This window comes from Aythya marila (genome assembly GCF_965140915.1).
Source record: "Aythya marila genome assembly, chromosome: 26".
NCBI lineage: Eukaryota > Metazoa > Chordata > Aves > Anseriformes > Anatidae > Aythya > Aythya marila.
In genome coordinates, this window is record NC_139067.1 from 5,364,115 (window position 1) to 5,388,938 (window position 24,824).

At 41.3% G+C, this 24,824-nt stretch overlaps 1 protein-coding gene across 1 annotated transcript in view; it reads right to left on the reverse strand.

The window, feature by feature from the left end:
• ANTXR1 (ANTXR cell adhesion molecule 1) overlaps nucleotides 1-24,824 on the reverse strand; it is a 120,040-nt gene that overhangs the window by 45,533 nt on the left and 49,683 nt on the right. The window contains exon 13 of the mRNA XM_082779569.1: nucleotides 6,168-6,263. Coding sequence (XP_082635695.1) covers nucleotides 6,168-6,263 — 96 coding nt within the window. The remainder of the gene's footprint in view (nucleotides 1-6,167; nucleotides 6,264-24,824) is intronic.

Genomic DNA, 24,824 nt, shown 5'->3' on the forward strand with positions numbered 1-24,824 from the left:
CTTCTTCCATGGGATAGATGAAGTCAATTGGAAATCTAGCATACTTTTAAGTTATTCTCTCATCAACCTGGAAGCAGATCCACAAATCTCAATTTTACCTCATTAAAACTAGGAGAGACAAGACTGTTTCACACCTAAGACTTCAACTGACATGCACAAACTACATTCAAAACAGATATTAACACATGTCAAAATCATCCATGCACTTACGGGAGACATGACATCGTGGACGGGGAAGAAAACACAACACAACACAACCTTTACTTAAATGACTCTGATACAGTTTTCAGCTGAATGGGGTTGACGTGCAATTCCCCAGGGAATGCATGAGAAAATGTAGCATCTGCAAAGATCATTCCTTTTCCTAGGCCATTTCACTTGCACAGTAAAACAAGGCCAGAATCAGTAGGTTTTGCTCCAAGTGTCTGACCCACTTTCTTTGGAAAACAAGCTAAATAAATTTCATTTTCTGAAATACGGGAAAGAAAAACATCATAGCTACTTTCAGCTATATGCAGAAGCCCTTGTTCTCATTCATTGATTGCTAGGGAATTTTTTGCTTGAGTAGGATGTGGTCCTAAAGACCTATTTTTTCCTTAGCTGGGTTTGGCCAATTTTATTTGGAAGAAGTGCAAGGAGTCCAGGGAAAAAACAAAGGAAGAAACAAGTTTTTACTGTGTCAGGTGCTTTCCATTCAGGACTGGGGCAAAGAACAATAGTGTATCCTTTACATTGAGTATCTGTTGTGGTCTGGAATAAAAGGTGCTGAAGCCAGTCAAGATTAATATAATTGGCTTTCGGTTCTGGCCTTAAAGAAATACATTAGCGAGGAAATGGTTTGGGAATCTGAAGTCTATGCATATCATCTAAAGTTTGGGAATCTGAAGTCTATGCATATCATCTAAAGGCAAACAGCTTTCAGAAGGCAATGCGTAAAAATTTCCAAAAAGTCAACTCCTGGAAGATCATTCAGTTTGGACACCCTAGAATTGATGGACACTTCAGAGAACTTGGCTTTAACATCTTTGGTAATGACACATCATAGGAGCACAAAAAAGGAGCTTAACTCAGTGCCTGGCAAACATACTGTTCTGTTGGCCCCCTCTACATAAGTTGCCTGACCCACCTGTGGAGCTGATGGTATTAGCCCAGGCAAAATTACCCTGCTATGCTATTTTCAGGATACATGCTAGCATGTTTAAAGACAGCCAGTTACAGAGCATTATATCCACGTCTAACCCATCTTGATCTGACTGACAGGCAGCCAAGTGGGCAGTGAACTTTTGTGGGTCTCTGGACATTTATTGAGAACACCGTCTTTATCCTCCTGCTGTGCTTTTGTGCACACCAATTGCGAAGTCAGATTCTGTTATTTCTGCTACGATAACAGTGCTACTGCCAATTGTTTTATATTGACTGTGCCATAAATGAAGACACTCATTTTTGGCAACAAGCATGGACTCAGTGCTTGGATGCTGCACACCATGTTAAGCTCCAACAACTCTGGTGAAACTCTACCATGTAATGCTAGGCAAGTGCTTGGCTTGAGTGCTCGACTCAATAGCTCAGGTCTGAACTGAAGTTAGGGACTGTGGGGTCTACAAGCAATTCTTCCCTGCATATTTGTGTCTTTCTTTCTCACTTGGTTTGTCTCACTGATGTTTCAGTTCATGATCCTGCACTCCCTTCTCCCAAAATCATCTTAACTACAGAAAAACAGTGCTTTGTGCGCACATGGGAGTGTGTGGGAATCAGAATACATGGACCCTTACAATCTCCACCAAGCCAGTGTTCACCATGGAATTTTAGGGTTACTGTAGCATCTATGCATTCCCCCACCCTCCCTTTACTCCAGTTTAGCCATAATTTTCATGTGTTTTTAATATATATTTTCTGTATTTTCTCCATCCAGCTTTCTGTTTCCAAAACTTTTGGTCAGCTGCACTACAGACTGAGAGCCAAACAAATTGCTGAGTTCTTCCATGCTTCCTTCCAGAAAGCAGCTTTTAAGCTAAGGCTGGCGTTAGATGCTTAAATACCAACACCTCGTTTATATGCCAGCCACACCCCTACATTTAAAGAAGCTGCAGTACAAAAATGAGTACGATGGTGCATATATTCTGAGTGGGCTCTTGCTACAGATCAGCTTCTCATGTTTCCCCTGAGGCCACACTGTAAGGATGCATAAGGGAGGCAAAGGCTCATGTTTACTTCATAAAACTGTAAGGAGATGTGATGTACAAGCATGTGGGGAAATGCTTTGAATCAGAGCCTCAGCTGCACCAGGGACATATTTCCACTCCCATCCTCTACATTTAGTTCCCTGGACTGCCCCAGGCTTAGGACAGGCTGACTGCAGCCCCAATTCAGCAGTGCTAGGGAGTCCTTTGTCCTGCAGATCCTGCTCAGGTGCAAAGCACTGCCAATACCACTCACCCATCCTGCTGATTCCAGCATCCATGGGAGGTGCCTGAGCTGTGTGGTGCTGCATATTGGCAGAGGGAAGCTGTCCCAGCATGGACAGGCCTTCCAACTATTGTATTATGTCTTCACTACACATCCAAAACATTTAACCAACTCAATTTCCAAACTGATCTAATAATGTGGCTGCAAAAGCCTCCTTAAGACTATTTTGGAGGCTTGCTATCTATTTGTCTTACAAATGTTAATAGCTATTTGGTTTACATCTATATTAAAACTAAGCCTTGTGTTGGCCTCCTATCTGGAACTGAATTTCATCCACGGGCACCAAAGTAGCCGATTGCACATACATTTCTGCTATGAGTACTCTGAATTCTCCAGAGTGTTAAGAAAAAGGGAGGAAGGGGAAGACAACAGCTACTGAAAATCAAATGCCCCAAAACATCAACAAGACCAGGATCTGTCATCTGCTGTTTTGCAGATGCACTCTTCTCAGGAAAAGTGCCATCAGTATCTTTGCATTTGCCATCTTCTGTTGTGTACAGTGCTGGAGATTTAAGCTTAGCAGAAGATATTTCTTTTTTTCCTGTAGTTGAATAAATTTCCTTAAAACCTCTTCAAAGGTTAGCACCTGGCCTTCATGCTTTCACATCTCTCCATTGATGTCAAGAAATTTTGCCTATTCTGGGTATCAGGCACAGCAAAGGTCTAAGTATTGTTCTGACCCACTAAGCAACAATTGCATATACTGTAAACTGAGTGGTAAGTTCCAGACTTCATCCCAGAATACTTCTGAGACCAATAAACTCGGATACATTTGGAAACAGCATTTCTTTATGGGTGCATGCCAAGAATCTACTGGGTTCCAGATAAATCTCCAGAGTAAGTATGTTGATTCAGTTCATTTACTCCAGGGATGAAGCTGGCGTGGTAATTTTCCTGAAGAACTGCTGGACAATAATGATTCCTATTTAATTAAAAAGCATGCCAAGAGAAATTTCAGGGTTTAGAAATGTGCTTGTCACTAAAATTTATTCTTTTTAAGGAAAAAGGTTTTTGTGTCCTGTGCCGTCCCATCCCCCCCTTCCTAATTATCTTCGAGATATCCCTGGGCTTGAATCCACAGTGGTATCTCTGGGTCTGTGGTTTGATTATTAGAGGGTATTGCTTGCCTGTCTCTTGTCTGTTGTGCAAGCCAGTTCTTCTGGCCTTAATTCACTCCATGCTTCTGACAATGCTGCATTCCTTGATGTGCCATTACCAAACTAGTAAATAAACAGTGTTGCTCTGCTCTCTTTCTCCCCACCCTAAACCAAGTTGGCTGGGCAATCCTCTGTGGATTTGTCTTTAATATTACAAATTCTATGAGTAAGCAATTCACAGTGAGGTATCCTAGCTGCTGGTCTACTGCCAAGCACACTGGACTGCCATCCTGAAGAGACAAAAAGATCACTTACAGGCTCTTGAATTAAACTGTTTCCAGCAAGCAAAGGGATGTGTTTGACTTACATTTGGAAAGTATCACTGAGACAGTCCCCACTTGGAGACCTTGCTAAGAGGGAATGTGGGAGGTAAAAGAGGAAAAAGGGTGAGGAAACACTTTTATCTACAACTTTTTTAAGTACTGAATTTAAATCTGGAAAATATCTGGAAAAGCTTATGAAGTTTCACACGAATAAAAGACTCCCTCACCTCTGTTGCACTTGCCTTGCCTATCTGGACTGTATTTCTTACACTTAAATGTTAAATGACTGTTACCTTCATACTGTTCCCTTGTAGCAGTCCTGCATTACCCTCTTAATGCTTAGTTCTGTACTCCCTCTACTCCACATCACTCTGCTTTTATTCATGCCTTCTTGCTATCAGCTTCATTGCTCTCCTGTGAAAAAACCTTTAAATGGTAGCACCACTTACAGCCTCTCATCTCTATCACCTTATTTCTCCACCAAATCCCAGTGCAAACATCTGCGCAGGGTGCATCTCCATTGACTTCCACACAGATGTACCAATGAAGAAGTTGTCCTGACTTCTCTGGGAACATGCCATCTAGTTTAGACAAATAACTCTCAGCAACCTACTGCACTGCTAATCCTTTGTCCATTTTTAGAACGGATATTTTAGTGTTCTGAAAAGTTTAAATAAATATTTTTTTTCTCATCTGGTTTGCAAATCAGGACGGAGGTGATAACTACTGTGAAAAGAAGCATTTACCCCTTGCTCATCCATCCAGAAAGAGAAAAAAACTAAGATTTTTCCTGCAAGATTTCCATCCCTGTTCTGGACAGAGAAATATATCTCACACAAAGATTCCTCCAATCCTGCAGTGTCTGTGGCTCCACAGCTCACAATACCAGATTGTGGATTCAGTATAACATGGTGTAAATTTACAAAACCGGATAAGTGATTCAAAATAAGGAATAATGGTAGTGACCCGGAAGCTTGAGCCAGTCTGGATAGTTTTAAAAGACGCTACTGAAATATTATATGCAGCCTGACACCAAAACCAGTCTCCAATTCTGCTGACTTTTGTACATCCCTAATTCTTGTTCCATATTTGCTTCATAAACAAGACCCAAAGCAAGCACAGAGATTCACTGAATTTTATGTTCCACAATAGTCATTCTTTGCCTTGATCTCCATTGGAAAAGGCAGCCCAAAGGCATGACCAACAGAGATGTATAGATGTATAGAGGAATGACAGGTCCTTGCAGTCAAACAGTAGGATCATGTGTGAGGAAAAAGCTTATCTCAAGTCCCTGATTTCCCCTTGCTTCCCTCGACCTCTTCCTTCTCTTCTGTTTTCTCCTCATGCCCACAATTTCTGCCTTGCAGTTTACTTTAAGCAAAACTAAAGAAAAATGAGGGAAAACACTGCATGAAAGTAACAGCAACACAAACACTTGATAAAGTGTGGCAGTGATCACAAGGAGAGGAAAGGCTCTTCCACCTCCAGAGTCTAGGACTCATTGTAGACTGTCAGCAAACTGGCTTCCCCATCCTAGACATTGCTCTCTTGCAGCTATTCATACAAAAATGACATAGAATCATTAAGATTGGAAAAGACCTGCACGATCACCTGGTCTAACCATCCCCCTATCACCAATGTTACACACTAAACCATGTCCCTGAGGCATTGGAACATGTTGTCCAGGGAAGTGGTGGCATTACCGTCCCTGGGGGTATTTAAGAAAAGGTTGGACCTGGTGCTTAGGGATATGGTTTAGTGAGTGACATTGGTATTAGGGTGATGGTTGGACCAGATGACCTTGAAGGTCTTTTCCAACCTTAATAATTCCAGGAGCAGCAAGTTCAACCTTTCCTTGAACACCCCCATGGACAGTGACTCCATCACCCCCCTGGGCAACACATTCCAGTGCCTGACTGCTCTCTCTGAGAAGAAATGTCTCTTCATTTTTGAACTAAACCTCTCCTGGTACAGCTTGAGGCCATTCCCTCTTGTCCTATTGTTAGTTATCTGCGAGAAGAGGCTGACCCCCAGATCCCCACAACTTCCTTTCAGGTAGTTGCAGAGAGCAATAAGGTCTGCCCTGAGCCTCCTCTTCTCCAGACTAAACAACCCCAGTTCCCTCAGCCGCTCCTCGCAAAACTTGTGTTCCAGGCCCTTCAGCAACTTCGTAGACCTTCTCTGGACATTCTCCAGGGCCTCGATGTCCTTCTTGTAGTGAGTTCTATCAGTATGGTGCTATCAGCAATGCTGAAGGCAGAGCAGGGTAAAGAGGACTTACCACTGTGCAGCAAAGAGGCCAGAACCACCACAGAAGAACCAGCGCCAGCAGGAGGAAGAGGATCAACAAAGCAATAGCCAGGATGGTCCCATCTGACTGGAAGAGAATCAGAGAATGTGTGAGCACCACTAGCACAAAACTCCACTCTCCGCAGCAACCTGGCCTATGCATCCTGTTGCAGGCATGTACACATCCCAAGTGCCATTGCCTTCTTTTTTTCAGAAAAAAACCACACACATAGTTTTCCTTCCTCATACACTAAATGTATCACCTTCTCCATCCTCACTTACTGGGGAAGAGACATCTAGTTCACTTCCTGGATTTGTAGCTTTTGCCTTGGTGCCAACATCACAACTATGGAAAACACAATTCACTTTAGATCAAAATTTATTTCCATATACCTCAGAGCATTGTGAAAATGAAAAAAAAAAATAAAATTAAAGCGTCAGAGCTCACAACACAATGTTTTCTTGCAATTTCAAGCATTCTCTTTTCTTTATGACTATTTTCCCTTCTTGCACAAACTTGAAAGTAATGTCAGAATTCAAATTTATTCCAAATAGAAAACCATTTGGAAAGCTGCAGTTCACATTTATAGTGAGAAAATAAAAACAAAACAAAACAAAGCAAAAAAGCTCAACTTGAGTTGACATTGGCCAGTGTGGTGTCAGACAACAAAAAAAAAGGCTTTTTAAAGTATGTCAACTGCAAGAGGAGGTCAAAGGAAAACATTGGATTGGTAATGAAGATGCTGACCTAACAAGTAAGGATGAGGAACAGGCAGAGGTGTTTTTTGCCTCAGTTTTTATATATTAATGACAGAGCTTGGGCTGCCCAGTCCTCTGAGTTGGAGGACCATGACTGGAGGAGCAGTGATTTTCCATTTGCATCAACTAAACTTGTAAGGAACCAGCTGTATCAGCTGAACATTTATAAGTTCAGGTGGTCTGATGGGATTCACAGAATTTCACAGAATTTCTAGGTTGGAAGAGACCTCAAGATCATCGAGTCCAACCTCTGACCTAACGCTAACAGTCCCCACTAAACCATATCCCTAAGCGCTACATCTAAACGTCTTTTGAAGACTTCCAGGGATGGTGACTCCACCACTTCCCTGGGCAGCCTGTTCCAATGCCTAACAACCCTTTCGGTAAAGAAGTTCTTCCTAACATCTAACCTAAAACTCCCCTGGTGCAACTTTAGCCCATTCCCCCTCGTCCTGTCACCAGGCACGTGGGAGAACAGACCAACCCCCACCTCACTACAGCCTCCTTTAAGGTATCTGTAGAGAGCGATAAGGTCGCCCCTGAGCCTCCTCTTCTCCAGGCTGAACAAGCCCAGCTCCCTCAGCCGCTCCTCGTAGGACTTGTTCTCCAGACCCCTCACCAGCTTCGTCGCCCTTCTCTGGACCCACTCAAGCACCTCCATGTCCTTCTTGTAGCGAGGGGCCCAAAACTGAACACAGTACTCGAGGTGCGGCCTCACCAGAGCTGAGTACAGGGGGACGATCACCTCCCTAGCCCTGCTGGTCACACTGTTTCTGATACAAGCCAGGATGCCGTTGGCCTTCTTGGCCACCTGAGCACACTGCTGGCTCATATTCAGCCGACTACCAACCATCACTCCCAGGTCCTTCTCTGCCTGGCAGCTCTCCAACCATTCCTCTCCCAGCCTGTAGCTCTGCTTGGGGTTATTGCGCCCCAGGTGCAGGACCCGGCACTTGGCCTTGTTAAACTTCATGCAGTTGACCTCAGCCCATCGGTGCAGCCTATCCAGATCCTCCTGCAGAGCTTTCCTACCCTCAGGCAGATCGACACACGCGCATAGCTTGGTGTCATCTGCAAATGGTGTCATCTTGGTGTCATCTTGGTGTCATCTCACCCCATTGTACTAAAGGAGTTAGAAGATGTTATAGCTGGACCTCTCAGCAATTTAACGAAGGTCGTGGCAATCTGGGGAGGTCCCTGCTGACTGGAAGCTGGCCAACATTATACCCACCTACAAAAAGAGCATGAGAGAAGACCCAGGGAACTACAAACCTGTTAATCTAACCTCACTCCCACGAAAAGCTATGGAGAAGATTTTCCTGGGTATATTGAAAGGCATTTAAAGAACAAAGCTTTTATCAGACACAGTCAACATTGGTTCTCCAAGGGAAAGTCCTGCTTTAGTAATTGATCTCCTCCTATGATAAGATCACCTGCTTGGTGGATGACAGAAAGTGCTGGATGTATCTTTCTGGATTTTAGTAAGGCCTTCAGTACCATTCCTCATGGCAACCTTCTGGTGAAATTGTCCACGTGTGAGCTGAACAGGTCCATACTAAACTGGGTAGTGAAGGGCAGAGCCCAAAGGGCTGTAGTGAATGGGGCTACATCTGGCTGGTGGATGGTCAGCAGCGGTGTTCTGATTTCGAGCAGATTTGGACACATACACTGTCACAACAATATTCAGGGTTTTTCCACAGCAGAAGCCATTACCCCTGGAAGATCCTTTCTTTTCTAAGGGATACTTCCCCCATTTGTATTCTCTGATATCAATTAACAATCAAAAATGCTGCACAGGACACCTCAATAAAGCAATCAAAACCAAAAGTTCATTATTTCCTGTTGCTTAGATTTAACCCAAAACAGATGTTCTTGGTTTTCTGAGGCATGCCAGCTTTCCTATACCACGTCTCCCCAATATCATCCTATTCTGAGATAAGCAAACAGGCAGTCCTGACTTAATCCTGTTTGAGATGTTCTTGATGTAAGAGACAGACATTAAAAAAACTCCACCCAAATGTCAAGATCACCAAGCCATACTGAGTACACATTCAAGAGCAGACTGACCTGTAGGATAGGAAAATTGGGTGCCTGCTTAAGTCACTGTAATTCAATGGCCAGATGATCTCCCATCATACCAAACTGGTAAGAATAATGGAAAAACAATCAAAGAGCATTTTCCAAACCTTTTCTGGTGCAGAAGAAATTTCTGGAGAACTTGGATCAACACAACCTGATCTTTGACACTTGGAAATAAAATAGATGTAGTCCACACAAGAAAAGAATTCACTCAAGGCACCTCTGAAAATGGAAACTGGACCCTGATACAAAATAAAAGCTCATTTGAGAAAACAGAGCTGTATACTTGGTGTTGTTCCTTTAGACAGACAGCATAAAGCAACATCCATCTTCTGTGAAGTGGAACCTGCTGATATTAAGCACTTTAGAAAATATGATCTTGACTCTCTGTTGCCATGAAATCAGGAAGGCTTTTGATGTCTAATTGTTTCCTGCCCCCTGTGCCCCTATATTGAAACTAATTTTGTCATTTTAAATACCCTAAAAGCAATTTGCAAAAATACAAGGCAAGTGAAGGTAGCCTTTTAACTGGCTTTTAATGGAATTTGTTTTTTTCTTCCTTTTTTTTTTTTTTTTTTTTTTGAGACATTCTGCAAAGAACCATTTACATTACATCTGGATCTCTGCAGGCAGCTGGTGTGGCCAACTGGTGTTCTGTGTCTCTCAGCAGTGAAACAGTCCAGAGAACTTGGAAGGGTTTGATTTGCCAAATCTTACATTTCTCACTCAGGTAATGCCTGTCACTAATGCCAGTATTGCCTGGCAAGTCTGCAGGAATGAGCCATTTTCCAATATCAAAAACAGACTCTCCCTCCAAAAATTGGGGTTGGTTTTAATTCCTTTTCTTGTTTTTGAACAAAGATCAAAATATTCCAGACAGAAATGAACTAATTTTCTGGGCTCAGCCATGGCTACTAAAGCAACTAACTGAGAACCTTAATCACGAACTATAAATCCTATCTTAATTTGCTCTAACTGCACTGCCACTGCTGTGAACTTTGAGGAAACCCCAGCAAGTCAGACTAGGACAACACATATGTACATAATAAAGCTCACTAAAATCATCAAAGTGACCTGAACTCTGCTTTTGTTTTATTTTTATATTGTCAGTTTCTGCTATAATTTAGCTATCATTATATGTGTTATCTACAGTTTCATACAGCTAGAACTTTGCTGAGATGGAAAGTGCCATTTATCCAAGCTGAATAATAAACAAGAAGGAAACTATTCCTGCTAGCATAGTCTGCAAAAATTCCACTGACATTTTTAAGCCTTTCTCCCTGTCTTAAAACTGGTTGTTAAAAAGGGCTGGTGAAGACTTTTGAAATGTCTGTTTTAATTCTTTTTTTTTTTTTTTTTTTTTTTTTAATTAACATTCAGAAGAACAATACAAAAGTTCTTGGAAACACTGAACTATGGGATAATTCAATGAGTTGTGCTTGACACACTTATCAAGTAAAGGTTGTGAATTCAGGTCAAGGAAACAACTTTCATTTTAAAGACAAAGAAGAACTTTAATACTAAATTACAGAAATTCCTGTGAAATATCTACAGAGATGGAGTGTGGCTAGCCCCTAAACACAGAGTTATCTGAAATTAGTACTACATTTCCATTGAGACTTACCTTGTCTACTCACACTGGGATAAAACTGGTGCTTGTGCCCACTGTGGATCAATAGCCTAAAATTCCATTACACATGAAAAACTGAGAAAAGCTATATAGCTAAGGTACCTGTTACAGCTTCTGCCAAATGTAAGCTAAATGTAATACATTAGCAACGCGCTTCTCGACAGCTGTTGAAGACCAAGAAAAAACTTGGAGCCATTGTTCTGAAATGCCTAGCTATTGTATCTTCCTTATGAGCATTTTCCTTATGAGGAAAGGCTGAGAGACTTGGGTCTGTTCAGCCTGGAGAAAAGAAGACGGAGAGGGGATCTCATCAATGTGTATAAATACCTGAGGTGTGGGAGACAGAGGGATTTTGCCAACCTCTTTTCAGTGGTTTGTGGGGACAGGACAAGGAGTAATGGTCACAAGATGGAGCACAGGAAGTTCTGCACCAACATGCAAAATAATTTCTTCACGGTGAGGGTGATGGAGCACTGGAACAGGCTGCCCAGGGAGGTTGTGGAGTCTTCTTCTCGAGATATTTAAGACCTGTCTGGATGCCTACCTGGGCAGCCTGCTTTAAGGAACCTGCTTTGACAGGGGGGTTGGACCTGATGATCTTTCGAGGTCCCTGCCAACCCCTTTAAATCTGTGATTCTGTGATTCTCTGATTCTGTATCAAGAAACAGTATACAAGAAAAAGAGCAGCCTCTTTAAATGACATTTTGATGTGCTACACATTTCACATGTGAAAACTCTGCCATGTAGACTTTGAAATAAGTAAACTGGTTGAGAAAGCAAGGCAGCTGTGCCTTGAAGCCTTCTTTACCCTGCCAAAGAGTCCAACAAGGCCAAGAAAATACTGCAAGTATTGCTGGCAGTTGAAGAACAATGGAAAACAATCTCTGGATGATATTGTAAAATATAAAGATATCAAGAAATGTGAAACAAGAAACATTAGAGGAATTTTTCTCATTCATGGATGTGTGTGCATGCACACATATATATATATTCTTTCACTCTGAAGTTATTGTTGAAATGTGGTAGGATGTGAGAATGGGGGAAATCTTTTGTCACGAGAGAGAAACCTGGCCCATGTCTTGGACTGTAGGTACTCCAATTGGGAAGAGGGGAGGGTTGGCAAGGTGTGATCCAATAAATGGCATAGGCTATTTCATTAAGTCTAGCCACAAACATTCAGATGTGTGCTGTCCTCCAAAGACAGACATTCCTAGAACACAGAAGCAATTCCTGGGAAGATCCTATTTATGAGAAAGAGATCAGTATAAACTAGGTGCATGCACACTTCTTTAAGAGTCAGCAAACAGGGATGACCACTCCAGGGTTACTCATGCCACAGAGGAAATGACTCATCTTCCAGAGGACACATTTCTTGCTGTTGCCTACAGAGATTGCTGCTTAAGACCAAGCTCCTAAAATTTTGCTGCAGGAAGCAGGAATGCTGTCATGCAGAGAGGCAAAGCTAAGACAAAATCTGTGATTCTAAGCCCCTCTTCCTTCTTAGACATTCATGGTGCTTCTAATGAAAACTGACATGAATCAGTTCGTTGTCTTTTCAAAAAAATAAAAATAAAAGAGCGTGCTACTATGCACCAAATAGAGATTTATTTATTTATTTATTTTGTGTATGTGTGTGTATGTTAAAATCTTAATTATTTTTGTTTAAGATTTTATTTCTTCATTTCTCACTTTACTGTACTGGCATTTGCATTATGTGACAGATATTTCAGAAAGGTAACACTGGATTAACAACACCAAAGAGCAAGGACCCTTGAAAGCTTTAAATACTGACATTCACGAGCAATGATAGGTACATCTACTAAATGTGCTCATGTACTATGGCTGACAAATTAACACATCATTGATTTATTCTGAGAGGGAGGTGATTAGCATGCATGCTTGTTACCACAGCAGTAAATGGATTTAACTTTAAGCACGTGTTTAAATGTGCTGACTTCATGGTATGCCTAAGTAGAATGGACTTCTGCTAAATAACTGCAACAAGTTCTTGGCTTCAATAGGCCTTCATGGCTGGGTTCAGTAAAATTATTTAGTCCTGTCTCGTACCGACTTCACTGGAAAGTAGGAAGCCTTTTCGTTCTGGCTCTGTACTCACTACTCCAGCAAACAGAGTGGATGCTCCCTAGTCTGCTAGTTGCTTCCAGGACTACAGAAAGTCTGTCAGTCCCATACGGTGCAGCAGACCATGTTAGAGCCTTCCCAAACATTAACTGCAGCAGAGGACCTAAGGCCACCACACAACCTGGTAATGTCACCTCCCAGGCAGGCTGGAAAGCTGACAACTTTACTGCTTCTGTGTAGGAGTGCAGGAACATCTGCTCTGCTACCTGGGCACAGTGGCACACCATCAGACAGCCACATAGCCAAGCTTCCCTTCAGAGTGATTCACATAATAACTCAATGACACTTATTGCTGCGAAACATTAGGTGCTTTACAAAGCAAAGCAACATGGTTGCTGTCATTCCAGAGACATGGAAGTTGTACATGTCTCCTATATCCCAGTCCAGTGCCCTGTACATTAGAAAGTACAATCTTTTTACATTTTCTCGGTGGGAAGAGCAGTAACATGCTGAAAGCACTCAGAGGTGTTAGCAGGAAAAGAACAAAATCTTGTTTATAGTTTTAAATGAGCATCCAAAATCTGAGATTTTTCTCCCCAGAGAGAAAGGCGAAACAGGTTTAACATCCTTTATTTAATAGACGAGGGGATGACAAAGGATGACTCTGCCTTTTCACACGAGAGAGACTCAGGCAGCTTTTGTTGTAAAGGAAATATTCTCAATTTCTTCCAGACACTCTTGGGAACTCTCCCATCACTGCAATGGAAACTGATGTCTATCATTTATTTTAACACACATATAGGAATTTTTTTGTTTTGTTTTGTTTTTAGTATAAAATTCTCGTCTACTTTCTAAAAGGAAATGAAAACTTACTCAATGCACTATTCTGTAATGCTAGCCTCTTTGATGTCTATGTGAAGTTGTTTGAGTGAGAGCCAAGCTCAGAAAGGGAAGTGCAAGAAACACCTGTTCTAGGTCACCCAGTATAAGTGTTTTCAGCTAATTTTTTTTTTTCCAAGTTTACTGTGCTGTGAAACGAGAAGTCCTCCGGCAATGATCTGTTTTCATCCTTTCCTTTCACACCTGAAAGATGACAGCACACTTACAAAAGATTTTTCCAGCATCCTAGATTATTTGCTTTACAGCACAGCATAAACACCAGCAAAGCCTCACTTTATCACAAACCCAGAGCAAAAGACAACCCTTGTCCTGAAAAGTTCACACTCCAAACAGAGCAAACACATGGTGAGAAGGAGAAGTAATAACTACTCTGCTTCAAGGGAAGATCTTTGGTCAGCAAAAACAGTCGTCTAATCCCTGATTGCAGTGTTTATGCTTATGAAAATATACTGAACTTTTCCTTCAGAAGAAACAATCACAAGTTATCAGCTAAACAGAAGCATTACCAAGACTTCTGAAGGCAGATAGGGCAGAATTAAGGGTAGAATTCATGTGTGTAAGGGTAGAATTCATGTGTGTCCAGTCCTGCAATGTAAGGCATTGCATCTGGGAGCCTGCATTAAATACAAGAAGGTCTGGTGCGACAGTTTATGAAAAAATACAACATGACAAAACCCTGCAGACAGGAACTGAAGACCTTTCCCTCTTCAATTCAAAATCCTTCAGATGACAGGCACTTCCCTGCTCAGAGGTGCTGAGGTTCAAAGATTTTCACCCTCTTTCATCTACTCGTTCACTGGGACATCCCATCTCATTTAGTAAAATATTCCAAGTTCTTTTACTGTTTCTAAAATAAAGCCTCTGACCCCTGGACTTCACTATCAAGGCATCTGTTCTGAAACAAAGGCTGAAAATAGCGGTAAGATTCCATGTCACTGCAAGCTGCTCAGTTCTGCACTAGTCATGCCATCACCTGCTGCTTATCAAACCTCAGGGGTCACGCTTTTAACAGCCTTGCAGCAGGAAGCAGCAGAGAGTGAAGGATGCTGAGCCTCTGACCTGTGAACCTTCAGCACGAATTGCAGATGAGCACCTCAGTAATCACACCTACAGCCACAGGCAGTGGTTGGAGCATCTGAGGTTCTGTGCTTAAACAATGCCAGGGGCTTGAGTGCTCCCCCTGATAGTGCACGCTTGATTGTAGATGTTCCTTTTTTGACTGAGGAGCTCCTACTGTGAAACAGCCATCTCTTGTCCCCTGACAGTTGTATCTGAAAAACAAAGTCTTTGAGGTGAACCCTAAGTAGTTATTTTGGTTTCCATGTGTGCCTGACAGCAGTCCTTAACAAAAGGATGCTAAATCCATTTCAGGAGGTGAATAGCAACTGGAATAATAGGCAAAATTCTGTGGAATTAGACTTTTAACATCAAACATTTATGGCTTGATTTGGGTTTACTTCTTTGCAAGGCATAAAAGGAAGGAAAACAGCACACTACAGCTCTGTGTATCACAGCCTTATCTCTGTGCATGTCTGAGATGTTTAACATTTACGCAGTTCAGTTAAAAAATAAATAAAAAATCTAAGGAGCACCTTACTTGAGCTAACACTCTCATGTATCCCCCCAAGCTGAAGAGATGTTCCTCACTGGCTGTCACAAGCAGCCTGCCATGAGTTGGACAAAGGTAAGACAATGCCAGCTGGATCTACACAACAAGATGTGTATGGGACAAATTTCCTTCTGAAACTTGATTTAAATTGGAATCACATTTTCAACAGAGAAGTATTTCAATAAAATAAAATACTTGTTTGGAATGCACTGATTCAAAGTGTTCTGTTTCAACTTACATGCTGTTAAATAGTATTTCAATACCAGAGGTGTACATGCACACAGCATGTACAGCATGCTGTACATATAGCATGGATTTTCTAGTTCATTTCAGCACTGTCACGGGAGAAGGGTCTGCATATCCATAAATTATTTTAATGTTCCCAAATTGAAAAATTTCAAAACTTCAATTCTTTCATTTTTCCCCCATCCCCATTGTACTGGACTCTTATGAATTTTTTAAAAAACATCAGACTATTTTCAAAACCATAGGAACATGCTGTTTTCAAAATGCCTACCACACCTCAGGGCATTACAAAACAGCCCATGTAGCAATATTAAAATGAAATAATTTCTGCTGATTAAACTCTCAGGGTGACCTGTATTAGCAAAACTGTACACTACCTATTATATCTGCAGCATAAAGCAATTAAGAGAGATTTATTTTAGAAACAAACCTGAAATCCTGTGCACTGGAGTTTCCACAGAGCAACACATAATCTAATAATATACATGCAGGTCAAGGGCCTAGGAAAGTGCTCATTAAATTTACTCTGCAGTTTCATAAATACTCTATTGATACAACAGTAAATGCACTTTAATTGCATGCAGACTCTGGAACATTGGTAACTAGCAGAACCTTAATTGTGTATCCCAGAACAAAGTCACAATTGAAAAAAACCTGATTTAGTACTATACCACATTGCTTTTAAATTAAAACAAACAAACAAACAACAACAAAAAACACAACACATCTACAACAAAAAACTTCACTGAAGGGAGCCATCAGATTTTTCTAAGCCTGCAGTACTTTCTTGATTTTCTTTTCTATATTTAAAGACCAAATCCATACAGTCTTTCAAACAGCCACAGGAGAAAAAAAAAAATGCAGGGGGGGGGGGGGGGGGGGGGGAGGAAGAGGTTGTATCTAGATGTAAAAAGCCTCCTTTGGTTAAAAGCAAAACCTCTTGAAGTTCAGAGACTCGAATCTCTTTTCCAGCTGACTTCAACGTCTCCTACATCCTTGCAATTGGAAACATGGGACCTGAGAGACTATTTCTTTACAGAAGGGTAGGCGTATTCCCTCATTGACCGTCCCAAGCCATTTATTCATGGTTGCTACTGAGAACTGCTCCATCATAAGATTACCAGTTCTCTGATCTGCCTGTGCATTGCCCCAGAATGCTGTCAGGTGCAACAAGCCACCACATCCATTCACTTCTATGGGTATAGCTTCAAGAATCCACTTTTCCACAGACCAGGGCTAGCTTGGCCCAGCTTCCAGACACCAAATCCCCTCCGGGCTTCCAGGTTACTAACTGCCTGGCAATGTGCTTGACCAACTTGAGATCTCCCCATCCAGGAATGATTTTACAGCACCAGCATCTCCAGTAAGGCAGAGTTGTTACCTATTAGCACTTGATAGGACCCTGGCATACTAGACTAAGGTCAGTTTAGGTATTGCATAGACTGCACAAAAAAGCATCCTCTCCTCTGAACTGCCCTGACCCAACACATCCTTCTTCAGCTGAAAGGCTCTCCTCTTTACAAGGACAATTCCCTGAGCTCTCCTCCTGAAGAAATTGGGTGTGACACAGGAAGACATTCATAATGAACTGTATACACATAGCAAATAAAAACAACTTCCAATCATCACTAGACTCACATCCTGCCACAGAATTGTTCTCCCACCTCATGTGTGGGTATCTCTCCTTCTTGCAGAGAAGCACCACATATTTCTCACCAGATGTTACAGGGGATTGCTCTTCCAATTGAGGCATCAGAGCTGCTCAGGAAGACTTGTTTAACATGGTCACTGCAGCCCTGCAGCTTTCATCCCCCTTTCAGTTTTGAGTCCGAGAGTTGCTAGTGCAAGAGGTCATTAGTGGTTTTGCTCTTCTGGGAGCCTTTTAGAAAATGAATAAAGACTTATTTTAATTCCCATCCTGGCTTCTCTCCGAAATGCTTTCTTTCTGCACTGAAAAACTTGGCAACAGCCCTTCAGTCAGCAGAGTAGGACTGACTTCCTGCCTGTAAATGCTGCCTCATAAATTATTTCCTCTATTGTATGTTCCCTTTCCTGACAATGCTTGGTGTGCCACCCGCCCTGTGAACATCTGCATGTATACACATTCATAAAACAGCATTTAATACTTTCTCCTTTCAGTTCTTCAGAAAACTCCTGACATGGGAACAGGAGTAAATCACTTCTTAAGGTTTCTCAGCTCCACCAGCCATCACCTGCTGATTCTCTTCCAAGCAGTGGGAAAACCACTGCAGCGTATACTCTCCAGGCATTCAGAGGTGCAAATGAGAGCAATGCATGCGGTGTTCACACCACTAAAGTCACGTGTCAAGTTAAAACAAAACCAAAAACAAACAAAAACAAACAAACAAACAAAAAAACAGAATCACAGAATCACAGAATTTCTAGGTTGGAAGAGACCTCAAGATCATCGAGTCCAACCTCTGACCTAACACTAACAGTCCCCACTAAACCATATCCCTAAGCTCTACATCTAAATGTCTTTTAAAGACTTCCAGGGATGGTGACTCCACCACTAATATTTAAAGGAAATAAAAATTTCAGAATTTTTTTCTGAGGAAACAGAATAAGAATTCAGTCTTTCATGGTCTATGAAAATACAGCATTTATGCACTGTAAAGTCATATCTAAGCATGCCCAATTGTTTCTGAAGCCCTGTCATTGACAGCTTTATTTAGCCACCAGATACTTTTGGCCCATGCTAGCACACTGCACAGAGACCTCAGCAGCAGTGACCAAAGGCACCTCATGCACCTGCACATCAGACAGACTGGCCCATCCTGGGAGATCCAAGTCTTTCCAAGGTACTGCAAGGCTGAGAGCATTTGGCTGGTAGCAAAAGCATTGCAGTGTTTCAAGTACATATAGTCTTTCTGCAAGGATATATAAGCTACTGGCGGGGCAGGATCTCTTTTTGTCTTCTGTGGTTACATGGCACATGGAGCAAGCCAGATCCATAAGTGTGACATCCAATAAAAAAGAGTATTAGCAGAAGGTGGGATTGGAGAGGAGGGTGATGTCCCCCAGACAAGGCCTCTGTTCATATTGAGTTAAGTGATGAAGTCAAACAGGGGCGAATTTTGATATCTATACATTATTTGTAATCAAAACGGCTCCTGGAGACTCAGAACTAGAAGATCCAGCTGCAAAATGGATGCCCGGAATACATCCACAAGCCTCCTAAAAAGTATTTCAAGGGCAGTCTCCTCTCAAGATCTTGGCTCAAACAGTCAATGACTGGTTTCACAGGCTGGAGAGAGGTAGGCTTTTTAATTCTCACTGGATTCTACGCAGAAGAGATGACCTTGTTCAAAAGCACAAGAGGGTGACAAGCTCAGCTTCTCCCTGAGCCAGCATGATGTTGGAGCCTTAACGACATTTCTTCAGAAGCAAGGCCCTGCCCTTCCATCCACCTGGCCTTTGCAGGCTTCAGCATTCAAGGCTGCAATTTAGCTCCTTCTTCCAGCAGCAGAGGTCACCTGGATGTCCCTGCACACTTCTGCTCTCTTCTGCTGAGGTAATGCAGTAATAATGCAGCCTCTTTGCTCATCATATGAAGGGAGGGGGAGAGGGAGAGCTTCCCCCACAGGGAGCTTTCATGTGGAAAAATAAAAATAAAAATAAATCTGCACCTTTTTAAGAGGTGCAGATATTGAAAAACCAAGCCAGCAAAGAGACAAATTCATCAAACACTTCCAGCCAGCTGAGCTTTGTCATACTTGACATGCTAGCATCTCATCCCCCAGCTAAGCATATAAACAGCACATTGTCTCCAACCTTAAGAACACTCTCATTCCAGCGGTTCCCTTGTTCTGGTGGGGTTGCTGCCAGTGGTCTCACAGCCCAGGCCAAATACTATCCTAAATTATGCTCAAAGACAGCCCTGTTTTAGTTTAACTGGGTAATACAAAAGTTAGTGGAGGGTAGGATTAAACTTCTCTCTGCAAACCCTGATTTACACAGTGTTACCCTCTTGCTTTTGAAATAAACCCAACCTTCCACTCTTAGCAGCTTTACCAAAAGCCAGCCAGTAATCCTTGGTCTGGGGTGTTCAGTTAGCAAAATCTTTGAATAAAAAATAGTATTGGCCGTCCACAGAGAGGACACAAACAGGCTTCATTCATTACAGGTAGCATTATTCTGATAGAGGGTTTCATCTGTGTTCTCTAATTTAACAAAACAAATGCTTTGCCTAACCACAACAGCTCCTGTGTCTGGCCCATTTTTAAAATTTTTTACATTTTTAATTTTTTTGACAGATGAACAGAAATCACTGCATTCTTCCAACAATCAAAAATCCTTTTTCAGCCCTCCCATTTTCATCCCCCTGGAGTATGTGCTTCTTTTTGCACATCACCATTTGGGGATCATCTGAGAAAGTGTATGCTCCAGTCCTACCCCACTGTGGATACATGACTAACTGAGGTCAGCTTGCTTTATGCTCTCAAAGCAGTCAGTGCAATACCCTTTGTTTCTCTCCAGAATGCTTTTATTTTCCAACCCTGACAGACAGGATTCTGTCACCAGGTTCTGACAGGGCTCTGACACCATTGTTTTGGGTACATCTGGCATGGTCCAGACAGGTTTCCTATTAAAGACTTAGAGACAAACAGCACAAAAGCCAAAATAATGACAAACCAGAACAAAGGAAGTTCTGAAAAGTTCAGAAATTCCTGAGAAACTAATGGGAGGGTGGAAGGAAGACTTTCATTCAGCAAAGCAGAGCAATTCTCCTTGGCTAACCTGTTTTTTTATCTTTTTGTTTTTATTTATTTATTTATTTTCCTATTGCAAAGAGTCTCAGAAGGCTTGAACCCTGGGAAAGGCTGGACAAACATATTGCAACCAAGCCTTCCTTGCTGCTACAAGAGCCCAATAATATAAGCCTTATCAGCTCTCAACTCAGGTGTGCATGCTTGGGTTCACAGCTCAGCTTGGGAACATCCAGCTCTCAGCAGAAGCAATGTGATCAAAACAATTTTCTCCCAGCACTGTGAAGTGTTGTTCACAAGCGCTTATCATCCTGAAAGCCACTGTTCTCTTCAGGGATATGCATTCTTTGTGCTGATTCAAAAAGGAATGCTATGAAATTCTATATAAAATGACTTATCACAAAGACCTTGTATTTGTAGTTTCATTTGTTGGCTAATGAGTCTTTGTGCCTCGGCCAATTCCAGACTGATACTCACCACAAGGGATTTTAAAGGGCCTCACGTATGTGAATCAACTCCCTTGCCTTTGAAAACTCATACTGAAGATCCTGAGGAAGAAAAATAAAATGAAGTCCCCAAAGACCTCTTATGGACTGTTTCATACCTTGGGCTTAAAAACAACTGGGCCAATTTGGAGGAATTTTGATTCTTATTTTTAAATGATGACTTTGCTCTACGTGATCCAACAAAAATCACATTTATGTGACTGTAAGCCTTCACAAAATGTACTTTAAAATGGAAACGCTGGAAGATCTTCTGCAGCAAAAGTTACTTTACAAATGCCTTCTGTTCTCTTTTATTAACTGAAAAATCAACTACCTTTCATCAGAGGAAAGAATTGCAGTGAAGAACCATGACAGCCTGGATATTCACTTTAAAAACAGAATTTAAGCACTTCTGGCAATTTTATTTTGGGAACCAAAATGAGCAATTTTATTGATACCCATGGAAATGGGGTATAAAAGCATATGCCATCATGCCTGTACGCTGATATTCAAAAGCACAAGCAATTGAGCCAAAGGCAGGCTTCAACAGAGCCCATGCAGTTTAATTTATTTCATTCTTTGCATTTATTTATTTATTTATTTATTTGACTGCAAGCCTTGAAGATCGCCACATTTCAGGAATCAGAAAGCTGGGAAAAAGAAGTCCCTCAAAGCACATTCATTCCAGGCAAATGGATTCCATCTGCTCATTTATATGTCCCCATTTGAAAGAACAGGTAGAAGCTGTGAAGCTGCTTCAGCTGTACGTGTGTCTCATTTATAAAAAGAAAAAAGAAACAAACAAAAAAAAAAACAGCCAACAGCATTCACCGGTGAGGTCTAATTTGGTGTTGACAGATTTGACAAGTAGTGTCACTTAATGCTGGAAAGTGAGAGGTATTTAATTCTCTCTCAACAGACCAGGAAGGAGATGAAATCAGTCATTACGTATGCCTTCATTCCAAACCTGCTCTCATTTTCTCCACGTTGAAATGCTGTAGCAGATTTTACACCTCAAGTGGAAAAAATGCAAATAATGACTTCAGTTTGGCAATATGGGCTTAAGCAAAAGCTCTGTCTGTTCCCAGAGCGCTTCTGTATGTACTAGAGAGGGATGTGCGTTATTGCATTCAAAGACACAAAACTGTGACATTTCTTAAAAGGGACAAGTGCACAGGAACATTTGCACTGAGTAAGGCAAAAAATACAAATATCCCATTTTCAACAGCTGGCTCTCGGTGTTAGAAAACACAATGTGAACACAGAAGTACTAAGCTCTCTTCTCTCCCTGCCTCTGGCCGTCACAGGAGAATTAGGGCTTGCTGAACTACAGCACTGAAGCCATATATGCTTCTGGAAAAGGCAAAGGCCTTGATCTCTTGTTTCTTGCCAAGAAGTGACCTATTTGCCTAAGATGAAAAATGTTTTCTTTCTTCTAGAGTATTCACAGCTCAGTAAAACTTATATTTATTTAGCTGTCTTGCTCCTAGGAGGCTTTAGATATTAGATAAAGATCAGGATCTACGCTAGCATAAAATCACTTTGCTATTTAAACTGTGAGAAGCTTGCCCAACTTTCTTAGCATGAAATCTTATCCTAAAATTACTGCTAGCGAGTGTGATAAAAAATGCTTATTAGATGGATAGACATCTACGTTCTATCTCTCCTGATCTTCAGATATCTATTTGTGACCCGGGAGTTCATTTTCTGTCTTTTTTCACTGGGAATGTAGCTGTCCATTTCAGCTACACTCTTAATCAAAAGTAGTTGCTCATTACATTAATTTGAGCTAGGTCATAGCATTAAAAATGAAGTATTGGAAATAGTTAATCACTTGGTATTGTGGACTAGATTCTCTTCCTGCTTAAATGCTGTTGCTGCAAAGCATAAGGTTACTTAATGCTTACAGAGTGCTGTCAGGCAAAAGATTCCCATCAGAGACTGCTGACCCATCGCTGTAACTCATGGGCAGGTAAGCCTGGTTACCTGCTCACCAGAGATAGCCTTACAATGCTCTCATGGCTTGAAATTTAACAAGGGTGACTTCCATAAAATACAGACCCCAGCATCTCTTTAGTCCAAATTAGATGGAGAAGGATGAGCATTTGTAAAAATAAAAAAAAATGTGTGTTACGGACTTCTCTGCTTCCCTGGATGACCTCCAGATAGTCCTTGAAGTGGATAGATCATAGAAAAGGAAAGGTATTGTTTATAGGGAAAATGGGATATACTGTCTTAAAATTTTCCTAATTATTTAAATGTTGCATAGAAAGGTTTTGTTGTCAAACTGTGGAAGAAAATAAAGAACTGTTAAAGCTTGCCCTTGCCTTGTACCTTCCCCCAGTAAATTCCCGGAGAGCAATAAGGCTGGGGTTCAAAGACCAGGCATCAATGGGAGAGTGGATTGCAGTGTTAAACCACGGCTAACTGCCATGTAAGACGCTTTTTGGAAAGGTCACTTTTTATACTTTATGCTCTTTACAAACCTGAGTGTTTCTGAAATGTAGTATGGAAGCAAAAGCCAAACCACTGCTAGCTTGTAGACAGCAAAGGGAGCTTGATTGCTTTCTTCCCTACTTGCTACCATCACTTGACTCTACAGCTTTCTGATGGTCCAATTTTGACTGCAGATCTTCAAACAAACAGACCTAAGGTCCAAAGTCGACTGAGCAAGTCATTTGCTGCACATTTAGCATACGGGTGAGTATTTTGGATTTGTGCTCTTGTAACCTTAATCGAAGAGGGAATTGTAGTCTCAGTAAACAATTCTATCTTTAAAAGAACTTAAAAGACAACAACAACAACAACAACAAAAAACCTGCTAGAAAGACGAAATGCCTGTTAACCCTAAAGAAACTTCCTCAACTAATGAAGCCTGTGAAACAGTTTTCAAAGCAGCTACTAAATGTCGCTTCTTCTAGGTTTGAATGTATGAACTGTATTTGAATTCCAGCTGCTATTGAAAAGCCTATTTCCCAGTCTGGATGCATCAAAGACTAGCAAGCACTGCTGTGAATTGTAGGCATTTCTGGGGAAAAAAATGTTACAGCCATTAAAACAATAGAAAAAGAACCAGGTTTCCATCTCCTGTAACCTGGAAATAATTCAGTCCCCAGAAGAAAAAGTATCATGAAAGAATAACTTTTCTCTAAGAATTCTTCCCTGGTCTTACCTCATGAACAAAACACAGGGAAGTATTCCCATAATTTACCAACATACAGCACAAATACGTCTTCGCCAGTGAGCAAAGAGAAGACGAAATAAAAAATTAAAGTCTAACAAGATAAATACCCTTCTTTTAAGGCATAAAGATGTTTTTATATGTTTTAGAGTCTAAGTCCTCATGTGAGCTCTGTAAACTGTCTCTCCTTACAATCTTGTCATTGTTGAACAATTATCAAGATCAAGTGACACAAAAGATTTTTTCCCTCATGTTGTGCATCAGCTTTTGTGGACCACATAAGACTGCTGGTGATTGGCTGTTACACAGTTTGGTCTTTCACTTATCATCTATGGAAACATGATACACCTTTACTGGATAGGGAATAAAGAAATTGACCATAGACAGATTTTTGGGTCTTCTGCAAGATTACCCAGTTTTCCTAAAAAAATATGTGCCCATACAGTACATGGGAGAAGTAAAGCAGAGACTCAGCAATTCTCTGTATGGGAGACATATTTGTCTTTCTGCAGACAAATAAAGCTGAATACACTGAAATATGAAGGGTTGTGCTGAGCTCAAAATAAAATCCTCCACCACTTCCCTTATTGCAAGCCATTTAAACCATCTATTCCCAACAGTCACAACATAGCAGAAGCAGCATCTTCAGCAATACCATGAATTGTAACTGGTTTCATTGTCCTTCACCTCTTATCACTGGAGAACAAAGAATACAGTGATTCACTACTGACACCAAGGGACATGAACTCAGTTTAAGCCAGCTACTTCAGCTTTTTTTTTAAATTTATTTTTATTTTTTATTTTTAGAAACCATGCTGGTTTCTAGACCAAGGGTGCAATCACAACTGCTGTGTGACTTTCACCATTGGCACCATTATTGTGAAGGAAACAGAAGAAATAGACTACCTAAAAAAGCCAGAAGACTTGCTTCTCATTCACTGTGCAATA